General features: G+C 47.6%; 1 protein-coding gene across 3 annotated transcripts; it reads right to left on the bottom strand.

Annotated features, from left to right (window-relative positions):
* Positions 1 to 1,656: 1,656 nt before the first annotated feature.
* On the bottom strand, positions 1,657 to 9,527 carry si:dkey-229b18.3 (uncharacterized). Of its 3 annotated transcripts, none has more exons than XM_067228172.1 (7): positions 9,279 to 9,527; positions 7,998 to 8,273; positions 7,179 to 7,252; positions 6,797 to 7,034; positions 4,647 to 6,697; positions 4,190 to 4,429; positions 1,657 to 3,790 (listed from the first exon to the last, which is right to left on the bottom strand). In XM_067228172.1, the coding sequence occupies exons 2-7, from the start codon at positions 8,245 to 8,247 to the stop codon at positions 3,689 to 3,691; spliced, it is 2,955 nt and encodes a 984-aa protein (XP_067084273.1). In that variant the 5' UTR covers positions 8,248 to 8,273; positions 9,279 to 9,527; the 3' UTR covers positions 1,657 to 3,688. The 3 variants fall into 3 exon arrangements, with proteins under 3 accessions (XP_067084273.1, XP_067084265.1, XP_067084257.1); XM_067228164.1 differs by lacking the exon at positions 9,279 to 9,527 and having other exon boundaries at positions 1,657 to 3,439; positions 3,651 to 3,790; positions 7,998 to 8,559; XM_067228156.1 differs by lacking the exon at positions 9,279 to 9,527 and having other exon boundaries at positions 7,998 to 8,559.
* Between the last annotated feature and the right edge of the window lie 274 nt (positions 9,528 to 9,801).

The raw sequence follows: 9,801 nt of genomic DNA, 5'->3' as shown, positions 1-9,801 counted from the left end.
AGGAGGCACAAGCTGAAGATCAGTATAGTTGTGCACATTCATACACATACACAGTGTAGATGTGACACGAAATATGTGCATGCAATGACGACTTGCAAACCAACCCCACAAAACACACAGTAACATACACACATGCCCCCCCCTCTCCCTCACCACACACACACACACACACACACACAGAAAAACATCCACACTGCAGGACCCCTTCAGATTTCATCATCTTTTTTCTTTCCGTTTTTTTCTCCTTTCTCTGGAGAGGTGGGGAGGGGGAAAAGGGGGTGTTTCATTCCTCTTCTTTTGTTGCTGCTGGTGAGAGAGACCACATATCCATACACAACGCTCTCCCCTGCAACCCTATTCACACCCACACATACACACACACAAAGACACACATCAAAGCACAGACGCTGCCTAAGGATTATTTGAGCCACATACTGGCTGCTCATTCCGGGTCTGTTTCCCTCCTTGAACACCCCTCCTGGCTGGCCACACTTGGTATGGCCCAAGCATTCCTGCCAAGTAGCTTTCACACATGGAGGGGAAGCTTGTCTCCAGCAATCGCTGACAAGCTACAAACAAGACTGTCTCCCTCTCTCCTCACCATAGCTCTCTGCTCTCTCCTCCTCCTTTTTAGCACCCCTTCACCCCCACCTCCTATCCTCTTCGACCTCTCCCCCCTCCCTTACCCTCTGTCTCTCTCTCTGATTCTCTCAGCACCCCCCCCCCCCTTTCTCTTTGAGAATGTGGGGGCCCCTCTAGCATAAATTGTCAGCTGTTCCTGGGCGGACTCCCTCAGCTCCCTAAACTCCCATAAGCCCCCTGCCCGCATTCACAGCCACAGGATAGAATGGCCCCCTAAGAACCAGGCAGGAAACACAACTATTTGGATGTGATTACTGGCTTGAAGGAAAACAGTCCAACTTCATCAGATATAACGAATCAGTTAGTGTTTCCGTATAAATCCCACATTTGTTATGTATGTGGTCATATGAGAGAATTCGTAACAGGCTTGCGTTACAATAAAATCTATAATCTAACAGTAGAGCGATGACTTTCACCTCAGTGTTATACCAATCCACCCTCATCCAAATGTCAACTCAAACACATCCAAGATGTGTCTATCTGATTCAGTTAGTCATTTTGTATACTGTCTGTGAGTGTTTACCTTGTGTTGGCTTCCCTCTAATGTCAGTATAAGGTACTGCATGCTTTCAAAATATTGGTCAATGCCATTATCTCTGTTGATCAAATGGATCCATGTTCTATAATTTACATGTTGTAGCTATCAATGATCTACCACTATTGATCCACTGGGAGGTTGGATGGCAAAGTACAGGGATGATGCAGCAGTAACAGCTTCGTCTGAAGATTGTAAACAACACATATGTTGTTGTGATTTGCATCAGAAACTGTTAAGCTGCATTTGTCACACAAATAGGTGGTGGACAAGCACATTTTAAACCGATATAAGAATTGCATGAGTGAGATCCTGGAGCGTGATGGAGCAACAGGTTGAGGCCTTTAATCCTCCTAAATATATGTCGGACCAGCCCATCTATACAGGGACAACTGTGAACCATACTAATATCAACACTACAGGACTGAAGAACAGAACAGTCATGGAAATGTAAAAGGCAAAAGTTTTATTTTATGCTTTATTTTTTACAGGATAGCTTCATTAGAATCATTTGGCCGATAAAATCTAATTCGAGAAAGAAAGAAATGTCTTAAAGCTGCAATAGGTAGCATTACATAACAAAATAAATTCAAATAAGAGAAACAGCACCTCTTAACTTCAGTGCTTTCCTCCAGCTCATGTTTGATTGACAGTGGTTTAACAAAATAAGCCAAGGAGAAAGGTCTGCCAAAGGCAATTGGTTGGAACAGGATTGATGGAACATAATTGACTGGAAAGTAGCAGGCCACTCCAAAATATGAAATTGACATTCCACTGGCACTGAGCTCTGTGTTGCTAAACAACTCCCAGAGGGCCTCATTTACTTACACAACATGTTTATAGGAGACAAAATATTTTCTACTGAATAAACCTTACCTATTGTACCTTTAATTACAGGAGAGAATAACTGACAGTTAAAAAACAAATTCTGAAACACCTCAAATGTTTCAAAAATGTGTAGTAGGAGGGAAAGAATCACATGTATAAAAAAAACAAAAATCTGACAGTTAAAAGCCTGGGATGTGATATGGAGGAGCAGAGAGAAGAAAAGATGTGTTGGTTACACTGGTAAAGATTCACATTAAAACCTCACTGACACACTTCCTTTAAGTGGGACACCTTCGAAGACGAGAGGCAAGAACAAACATTCAGTTCCTTAACCCCCTCATCCCCGTTCCCTCGGCCACCTTGCCCTCACGATATGTAACCCTGGATGAAGGGGAGCCAATTCGACTGACACAAGTGGAGAGACTCTAACCGACCCACAATCATAACCTACCCGACACACTCAATGGGAAACCTACCACAACTCAAGACCCACGTGACTGGGGCCATCATCAATACCCTAAACAGACACCTTTCTCTCAAATGTGAATACATGTGCTCTTGTACACAGCTGTGACCAATCCTGTCATGTCCAGGGAAATTCCCAAGTAGGGGACCAAGAAAGGCAGGATACCATTTTTAAGGTTCTTGTAACAGCCTCTGTACCTGCACACCACTCCCACCACCACCTCCTTCTAATCCTTTGTGATCATTCAAGTATACCCACTCACATCATCTCCACCCTGCTTCAAGTACTCCCAACTTAGATATCTGTTTGAACCTTCCATATACAACTCTTCCACCTCTCTTAGGTTTGTCAAAAGCTATGGAATAAGTGCACTCAAGATTTGTCTATACATAGAAAAATAACGATAGCAATAATGGCAGAAGGAATAATATTTATCATAATTCTCCATTCAATTACAAAGACATCTAATGAGCGTTTAACTGTGATGTCTTTATCATGCAGTAACGGGACATGCCGGTGGGTCACCGGTTAAGAGCGCATACCTCAGAGCCCTGGGTTTGATTCCGGCCTAGGCTATTTCTGCATGTCCTCTCCCCTACATTTCCTGTCACTCTACCATGTAATTATGCCAGTAAAGAAGAAATGCCCAACAAACTATTAAAAAACAACTGAAAATAATTCTTATACAATGACATCACAGTTCCCCACCCCCTGAGTGTAACGTTCAAGTGTATCACCTGTAGCTACGGCGACGCAAACTTTAAATTATAATCTTATTTAAATAACAGAACATCAACAATCGATCATCACTATAGTACATAGTCATCTGGATCACGGTAACTACATCACAGAGGCACACAGCGTTATGCTTGAATGCGCACGTGTGTCAATGATGATTCGCATGTACAAGCTTCTGTTCACCTTGTGCCCATCCCTCTTCATTGTTCCAGTTGCCTCAGACCTTCTCCCTGTAATAAATCGCAACTTTATGACATGAAGTTGTACATTTCTATGTACTACGTTCATTGCCATGACATCCTAGCTGTAACACACATTATGAATTGCCTGACACAATTTCATTTTTACATTGACAACGAATCATAATGCTGTCCGCACACCCAACCTGTCCTATGTGGTTTGTCCCAAGGAGCTAGAGTCAAGAGGCACCCAGCCACCCACCTCAGTCCCCTGCAGATCCCTGAACCCTGGAGCAGGCCTCAGGAGGCTGCCATGCAGCTGCGACAGCGATACAACCGCTGGTCATGTGTTCTGATGTGGTTCCTTACATTCTTCTGTCTGAAGAAGGTCTTACTGCACAGCTACAGAGGGGGAAAGGAGAGAGAGACAATTGAGTCAATTGAGGCAGACAATGTCACAAATGCCAGGTTGAAGTTAAGACAATCACTGGGGATTCAAGTACAGGCCTGGTCAGTGTTTGGGGGGCGGGGAGGGGATGTCGTTTTGCAGTGAAAGGGGCAGATAGGGTTTATGGGCAATGTTTGGGATAATTCAAGGGTAAGATGGGCAGTTAGGCATTGTTAGAAAAATGAGAGGCAGTGAGAGGGTTTGAAGGGGCAATTATTGAGGCCAGTGAGAGGGAGATTTGGAATAAATGATAGGGTGAAAGGGGTAGTTGTAGTACATGTATGGGGCAGGGCCAGTGTTCGGGGTTGTTGAGCAATAAGAGGTAAGGTTATGGGTAGTTAGGGTACACGTACAGGGCAGGGCCAGTGTTTGCCCTTAATGTGCCGGATGCGGTGTATGAGGAGGGCATCACAGTCTCGGAAGGAGGAGTGGCACTCCAGGCAGGAGTGGGGCGCCTTGGGGGGGGGGCTACCAGAGGCCCACCCTTTACCCCTCCCAGACCTCAGTCCTCTCAGCTGCTTCAGCCGCGCTCTGCGAACCGACTGCTGGAGGACGGCGCTTCGGCCATGCAGGGGGAGGGGCCCAGTACGCTTCTGCAAGAAAGGAGCAAGACAGTCAGCAGCTGACAAGGTGAATGTTCTGGAGTCTACTGGAAAACATCGCACAGCTGAGCTAGAGCCATTTGAGCCTGTGTGTATCGGTGCAATTAAACCATTGACAATCTGATTCTAGTTATGCATGAAACCAAGGATGAGCACACAGCAAACGGATTGCCCCCTCCTTCTCCTGGTCCCTGCCTCAGTATCATACCTTTGGTATGTCCCGTGGGGTCCCAGGTTTTGACCTTGCTGCGCTGACTGCGTGGGAGCGCCTCCCATGTGTGGGGGACTTGCTTTGCGGGGGGCTTTTAGTCAGGCGAGAGAGCTTGTGTTGCGGGGGGGGTTGGTGTTTGTGATGGCAGGAGCGAGTGCCTTGTCTGTGACCTTTGTCGTGGCCCGTTCTCCTCTCCACTCTCTCCTTCTTAACCTGAGTTGAGGTGGGGTTTGGGGGAAGTCCTCGAGCTCTCAGGACCCTAACTGGGCCCGCACCGTCCCCAAACCTCTCTCCCCGTGACACTGAGCGTGTCAAGCAGATATCCACACTCTCCTCTTCCCTCTTCACCACCCCCACTGGGCCCCCTGGGGGCCGGCAGAAGCTGAAGAGGAAGCCAGGGTCAAGCAACTTGACAGGGGGCTTGCTCTGGCGCTTTCCCAGGTCTGGAGAGGGAGGCTCGGAGAAGGGCAGCCCCACCGGCAGGGGGTCCACTGGCTCCTCTTTGATGGCCCGGTAGAGCGGATGAGTGTAGAGATGGGGGACAGGGGCAACGTCGGGATCTGTGCCGACTGCCACAGTATCTCTCTTCTTTCTGAGAACTCCCAGAGATTCCTCTAGACCCGATTCCAGAAGAAGTCTGCTGTCCGACCTGAGGCACTCTTCTTTGGTGGGCCGCTGGGCCTTGCCAACCTCTCTACCTCCAATCATCCTCACCTTGGTCTTTGCCACTGGCCGACCACTGTTATAGCGGACGGCCCTCGTGGTGTTGACCCTGTCCCGGGGGTGTGCCCTAGTAAGAGGAGGGTTGTGCATGTGTGTGACACCATGGCAACTGTGTACAGGGAGAGGCGGTGCTGAGATGGCAAAGTCGTACGGTTCCGGTTTGATCCTGATAACATTCCTCCTCAGAGGCTTGGCGTTGTCATGACAAGGTGGAGGTTGGGCAGAAAAAGGAGCACCATCACTCCCTCTTACAGAACGCCTGAGTTCCCGACCACCAAAGGGCTGCCTGGAGATTGGATGCCGCAGGTTGGGTAACACCACTTTACTGCGCATGCTCCTATCAGAGGGTGGAACAGGTCTAGGGGCAGACCTTGGTCTTTTCAGTCTTATCACCATGTTGACTGGATCACTGGGCTCAGTCTTAATGACTTGTTTGAGTAGGCGGGTGTTAACAGCGTTGCATAGAGGTAGGGACAGGGGAAGACTTCGGAACGCAAGCCCAGGGACCTGTGGGCATGGTTTCCTCCGCTTGGTTAGGGAGTAGTTGTTGACCTTTAACTTGCGGAGGCGTTTCTTTTGTCTCCAACCAATCAGCTCCTCCTGACAGGACAGAAGGGAGGTCCTTTGAAGCCCTAAAACATTCATGAGGCGATACTTCTCCAACACACGAACATGGTCCTCCTCTTCCTCCCTCTGTTCCTCCTCTTCCTCCTTGACCCTGACCAGGGGAACAATAGTCTTGGGCTCCTGTCTGGAGCTGGAGGACGGGCAAGGCTTCTGACCCCGTCTGGGGCTCTCGGGCCTGGGCAGCAATCTCTGGACCTCTTGGGCCGCTCCGGGGGTGGAGCGCAGGAGACGCGTGTGTGTGTGGGGTGAAGAGGGGGTATTTCGAGGGGGCCGGGTCCTCTTACTAGAGGGCGATTTAAAATCCATGAGCTTCATTCTGTTTGTGGGACTGAGGGGCATGTGGAGACTGGTGGGTCCTGGGCCTGGACTATGGGGGATGCGAGGCGAGCGTCTGGGGAAGTTTGTCAAAGACTCATTGGATTGGTCCAGGGTCCACCTGAAGCCATCCTTCCCAAACCCAAGAAGCTCTCCCTCCCTAGCTTCTAGCTTTATCCTCTTCCGGTCCTTCTGGAACTGCGTCTGGAGTTGTTGGAGAGTCTCCTTCTGTTCCCTTTGCAGGGCGGAACAGGCCTCGACTGCGGGCCACATGCCCAGGTGTCGGGCCATGGTGCTGACCTCTGGCAGGTCCTCCGGACGGACGCTTAGAGTGGAGGAATAGGAGAAGTCCAGCAGGGACACAAGATTGTCCTCCCTGAAACCTGAAAGAAGAGGAGGAAGTGTAAGATTGGAAGAAAAGTAGAAAAAAAGATACACCGTCTTTCATCTAATTAAAAGCTCCATTTCAGTCCTACTCCCACCAGTTAAATCTATGTCAGTCTTCAAGCTGGGGGTGGAATCCATCTCCGCAAAGACTTCCTGGAAGTACTCGCTGACCGCAGCCAGCACTGCCTTGTGGGCCGAGTAAGACTGTCCGTTTGTCCTCAGTGTGATGTCACAGAAGAGCCCCGCCTCTCGCTGGCTCCGCAGCTTACTCAGAATGTCATGGCTGTGTGACATCATTGTCTTGGAGACACTCCCTTTCAAGCTGCCACACTCCTGATACGAGAGAGACACAGAGAGAGAGACAGTAAGATAGGGTTAGCACAGCCTGGTGAGTTGGAGATGGTCTGCTATGCCTTCACATTTTCTGGCTTTCAGAACCAGAACATCACCATCTGGGTGGTTCTGAGGTTCTCTTACCATGGTTCTCTGGCTCTGCTGTTTCTGGCAATCTGAGCACCCCAGTACATAGTCCCTGATGTGGAAATACATCCCTGAGGAAAAATCATTAAAGTCATCAACAGCATTATCATCGTTACAAACCAGAGACAAAAGTATACACATTATAGCAGTGTTTTCCTTGAGAGACTTCTAAAATAAAAAGTATTTGTATGGCCCTTTTTACTTCAAATATGCCCATAGAACTGCACCTAAACCCTCAAGGATTTCCTTATCACACCTTTGACGGAACACCTGTAGAGTTAAACCATTCCTGGCAAGTGGCAACTCTATCTGAGGGTTACAATTTCCCCATCTGGTCAGAGCTGCCTGTCCTAGGATGGAACCTCTCTTCAGTAGAGAACATCTGAGCTCGACTAAAAGCATATGGAGAAACTACTAGAGGAAGTCGGACCCAGACTTGCCTACCTACTTATTCGTTCTATGTCTGACAGGTATGGGATTCATGCAACACTTCTCAGAACTGTGTCTTGGGGGGTCAGATGGCTGAGCGGTTAGGGAATCGGGCTACCAATCAGAAGGTTGCTGGTTCGATTCCTGGCCGTGAAAATTATGTTGTGTCCTTGGGCAAGGCACTTCACCCTACTTGCCTCGGGGGAATGTCCCTGTACTCACTGTAAGTCGCTCTGGATAAGAGCGTCTGCTAAATGACTAAATGTAAATTTAAAATACGTCTTGCTAAGACTAGATGCCCGGTTTGAAGACGGGGCGTCTCAAGCACACTGTCATTAGTAAAACACTCCTTAAACAACTGAAAAACGAATCCAACTGAAGACTCACCGTCCCACCAGTAGTTTTCGGCGACGGCTTTATAGGTTTCCTCCAGGGAAAGGTGGCGCGTGCCTGGCCGCCGCCGGTGAAAGGTGGAGATTGCCCCATGCCGCCGGTCCTGGTCTAAAACCTCCCGATAGTGGATGAATCCTTGCTCCAACTTCTTACGGTACTGCAGCCCGTCTATGATCTCAAAGTTGGGTGAACACGCCATGGACCCACGTCCAATCAAGTCACAAGTGTTGTCAGTCTCAATCATGAGCTCTTGCGCCCGGTCCGGCAAAGCTTTGGACAGACAGAGGGTATCATCATTCCTGTAATGAGTATAGGTGCAATCGCCAGCCATTTTAACTGGCCTCTCTATCGAAGGAACTTTATACTATTTGTGTCCGTCTTTTCCGCCGCCCAAAACACGGCAGCACAAACTGAATACTCTTTCTGGAGGCTACCCCGTCACCTCCACCGACAAGTCACCGCTGGGAGCTGCTTTGGCCAGAACTTCTCAAGTGTCCTGACATGAACTCCACGTGTATCTGATGACAGCTATGGATGGTGAACAACACCTACCAAAGAAGCTTGAAAACATACTAATATTGGACTAAGAAACTCGGTTTGATTACTGATTGATACGGAGCTGTGCTTTCTTATAATTTTCGATTCGTTGAAACCATTGTCACAGACAAACCTGTTAAAACTGTGACAATTGGCTACACAAATTACTTGATGTGTATTCTGTGAAAGTTATTGGTAGCCTAACAGCAAGAAGGCCTATCCGCTTGTATATTAGCCTGTTTGAACATAAAAATTGTAGTTTGATCTACTCAGCATGTTTTTGGTTATGGTCCATACATTTCAGGATTAGGATTATATGAATCATCCAGCACCAGAATTTAGGGTATAGAGCCCACAACCATGGTCATCCAGATACAAAATATGCATTTTTCCTTCCGATTCTAAAAGTAGGTAGGTTTGTTATGGGTCTTAGATAGGCTATGACTACAAAAATGTTGCTGATTTATTTCAGTTTCATAACAATTCAGCTAAGGTCACGTCTTTGTACAAAAACAATAACGTAGCCAAATAGAAACCGTAAACGAGAAAAATTAGGGATATCGCGCCAAAGCTAGGCATTAACACGAGATACAATGTAACTGGTTACTTCCCAACGGGTTGCTAAATATCACAGATGTAATGCCAGTAAACCTAAGAGAATCTATCAATGCGAGCAGTTGGTGTTTGTTATCAATAGAACACGTTGTCGGGTGGCCAAATGACGACGACTCCCTTTACCTCTGGCGTAACTTCAGATTTATTTCACTGAAACTCGGAGTCCGAAACAACATGATGATGCAGCTATCTCCCCAGCATCGCGAGTTGAACGACCTAGCCTAGCGTGAGGCGAACTGGTGTCTCCCTAATCAAACCCGAAAGATTAAATAGACATAATTGTCTAATCAAAAGCCCAACAATACCCTCATATGAGGTATCCGACTCATTTCTTGTCTCTCCTCTCTGCGCAAGGCCAGTCAGATGATCAAATAATCCAAATTTTTAACTCGTAACCTTCTGTTGGTTACTAAATGACAACCTAACCCGTTCAATCACTCGCAGCCTCACCCCCGCCTTCCTTCACTGCCATTAGTTGACACTTTAGAGATTTCCCAAACGACTTTCTGATTGGACGTTGAAACTGCCAGTCAGACTTTTTTTTTAACCCACATTATCAAGATCGGTTGTTGATGTCAGTTTTGTCTCACTTGATGGTGCAGTCTTCTGTCAAGTTGACTACTAGGAAATACAATATAAAGTCTAT

Source organism: Osmerus mordax, chromosome 2 (genome assembly GCF_038355195.1).
Source record: "Osmerus mordax isolate fOsmMor3 chromosome 2, fOsmMor3.pri, whole genome shotgun sequence".
Taxonomy (NCBI): Eukaryota; Metazoa; Chordata; class Actinopteri; order Osmeriformes; family Osmeridae; genus Osmerus; species Osmerus mordax.
Note: the sequence above shows the minus strand (reverse complement) of the source record. Positions and strands in the feature narration are given on the sequence as shown.

Excerpts from the sequence above, each read along its gene's own strand:
- si:dkey-229b18.3 (XM_067228156.1), bottom strand. The coding sequence starts at position 8,334 with ATGGCTGGCGATTGCACCTATACTCATTACAGGAATGATGATACCCTC. Across the intron at positions 7,253-7,997 it reads CGAAAACTACTGGTGGGACG|GGATGTATTTCCACATCAGG; the intron begins GTGAGTCTTCAG and ends ATTTTTCCTCAG. Across the intron at positions 6,698-6,796 it reads GACTGACATAGATTTAACTG|GTTTCAGGGAGGACAATCTT; the intron begins GTGGGAGTAGGA and ends CTCTTCTTTCAG.